This window comes from Austrofundulus limnaeus, unplaced genomic scaffold, assembly GCF_001266775.1.
Source record: "Austrofundulus limnaeus strain Quisiro unplaced genomic scaffold, Austrofundulus_limnaeus-1.0 Scaffold147, whole genome shotgun sequence".
Taxonomy (NCBI): Eukaryota; Metazoa; Chordata; class Actinopteri; order Cyprinodontiformes; family Rivulidae; genus Austrofundulus; species Austrofundulus limnaeus.
The window spans coordinates 385,506-387,446 of NW_013952549.1; the positions used below are offsets into that span (position 1 = coordinate 385,506).

Sequence of the window (1,941 nt, forward strand, 5' to 3'; positions counted from 1 at the left end):
GATTAATATTATTATTATTAATAGTTTATATGATTTCTACAGTGTCCGTTCTTTTTTCTCCTCTGTTGTCAACATGTACAGTAATGGGAAATCCAGAGTCTTGACCGTTTAGCGTTAGCCGTTAGCTTCACCAGCCGATCACACGGTCACCTGGTTTCTGCTCACTCCAGCTGTTCTTGTTTCAAGCTCATTTTTCATTCCGGATCAAAATAAATCATCACATCTGCCTGAGAAATGCCTAAAACCAAACGGTAACCTGTTGTTTTGTTTCTGCTCTTCTTCCTCGTCCGTGTCGCTGCTGATGGTGATGATGCTGACCGCGGGGCTGGGAGTGTCGGGGATGATGATGGTCTGTCTGGGGACGTGGTGCTGGTGGTCGCGGGTGGTGCTGGACGCCTGCTCTGCTCCGTTAGCCCCCCACCCTCCTCCGCCGGCGCACCCCTGCGTGGGCGGGCAGTTGGAGGCCGAGCTGTTCTGTAGCACGGCACAACGGGGGGGCGTGTTCTCCTTCACCCGCTTGGAGCGCTGCGGCGACAGAACCGCCTGGGAGGACGAGACCTCGTAGGTCGACACGTTCCTTAAAGGGAAGACGAAGAAAAACAAATGAGCGAGAGTGAAAACTTTTCATCACGTCGACGACGATCGGAGCGTTTAGGTACCTGGAGGACATTTGGTGCTGTTTGCTCTTTTTGGAAGAGGAGTTGTTATTGGTCGAGGGCTGCCTCATGACGTGCGCCACGCCCACATTGAGAGTTTGGTTCGATGGGAGAGTGACGTGGCCAGTCAGCAAGGCTGGCTGCTGCATAATGGGGTTATAATGGCTTCCATGAGGGTGGGAATTCCTGAAATAAAACACAGTTTTTGTGAGTTGGCAGTGCTAGGAAAAATAAAATAAAACACTACACTGGAATAAAACAAGAGCATTGAAAGGAAATTAAGATCTGATGAAGCGTTTCCCAAAGAGGCCAGCAGGTGGCAGCAGCAAACCGCTCTGGAACTGGTTGAAAGCTGGCAGGAGGAAAAAAGAGAGAGCAAAGGAGGGCAGAGGAGCTGACACCAGCAGCTGTGGAACGATAGCTCTGCAGAGGAGGTGCGACACTTTCCCAACCTTCTCTCTGAGGACTACAGAGCTGCCACTGGACAGGAGGGGAGGGAGACTCTGTTGTCACAGATGGACCGCTCTGAATGCATCTATGCAGCCTCAGCAGCCATACATACAAATGATATACCTGCTTCCTCTTATCTCCCTGCAGATTTCCTCTTCACATATATCTATCTATTTATCAGGTCCCTACAAAGACTCTGTCACCATTAAGTAAAGCTGCTCTTATTTAACCTATTGAGGATAAAAATCAGTCAGTTTGATGTATTTTTTAAAATTCTGGACAAAAAAGGCGTAAACCTTTAAGAACTTAGATATGTGAAGTCACAGACTCGATTATAGCAATTTGTGTGTGAAACGTTTCTAAACCACTTTCTATTATTTCCCTGAATCCTCAGAGGTGTGGATTCAGAAGATGATATATAAAATGTAGCTGTTTTAAAAAAAGAAATGAAAGTAAACAGAAATGTTTGAGTTGTTCACCTCCAGTTGGCCAGAGTCTGTGTGCTGCTCATGGAGTCTGGGATGACGGTGGCGTGTTGGACCGAGGTATGGGTGAGCTGCTGCCACGCTGGAGGCAGCAGGATCTGCTGGGTGCCGCTGGGCCATGCCTGCTGTGGAGGGATCACAAGATCAGGGTAAACAGACATTCAAAGGTCAGAAAAAYRGAGAYGGAGAGAGAGAGAGAGGAAGTCTGATACAAGACGAAACATTTAAAAAGACGCCTTTTGATTTTATTTATTTTCAGGCAGATTGATCGATTATGGDGGTAAGTTTGTCGTTTTATTATTCAATCAAACAACAAAGCAGTTTCAATTAAAAAGAAAATGTTTTTCAAC

General features: G+C 46.8%; 1 protein-coding gene across 1 annotated transcript in view; it reads right to left on the minus strand.

Moving 5' to 3' along the window:
* Nucleotides 1-1,941, minus strand: part of hipk2 (homeodomain interacting protein kinase 2) — an 83,090-nt gene that overhangs the window by 6,017 nt on the left and 75,132 nt on the right. The window contains exons 10-12 of the mRNA XM_014016541.1: nt 1,586-1,716; nt 660-842; nt 257-577 (exon numbers count right to left, since the gene is read on the minus strand). Coding sequence (XP_013871995.1) covers nt 257-577; nt 660-842; nt 1,586-1,716 — 635 coding nt within the window. The remainder of the gene's footprint in view (nt 1-256; nt 578-659; nt 843-1,585; nt 1,717-1,941) is intronic.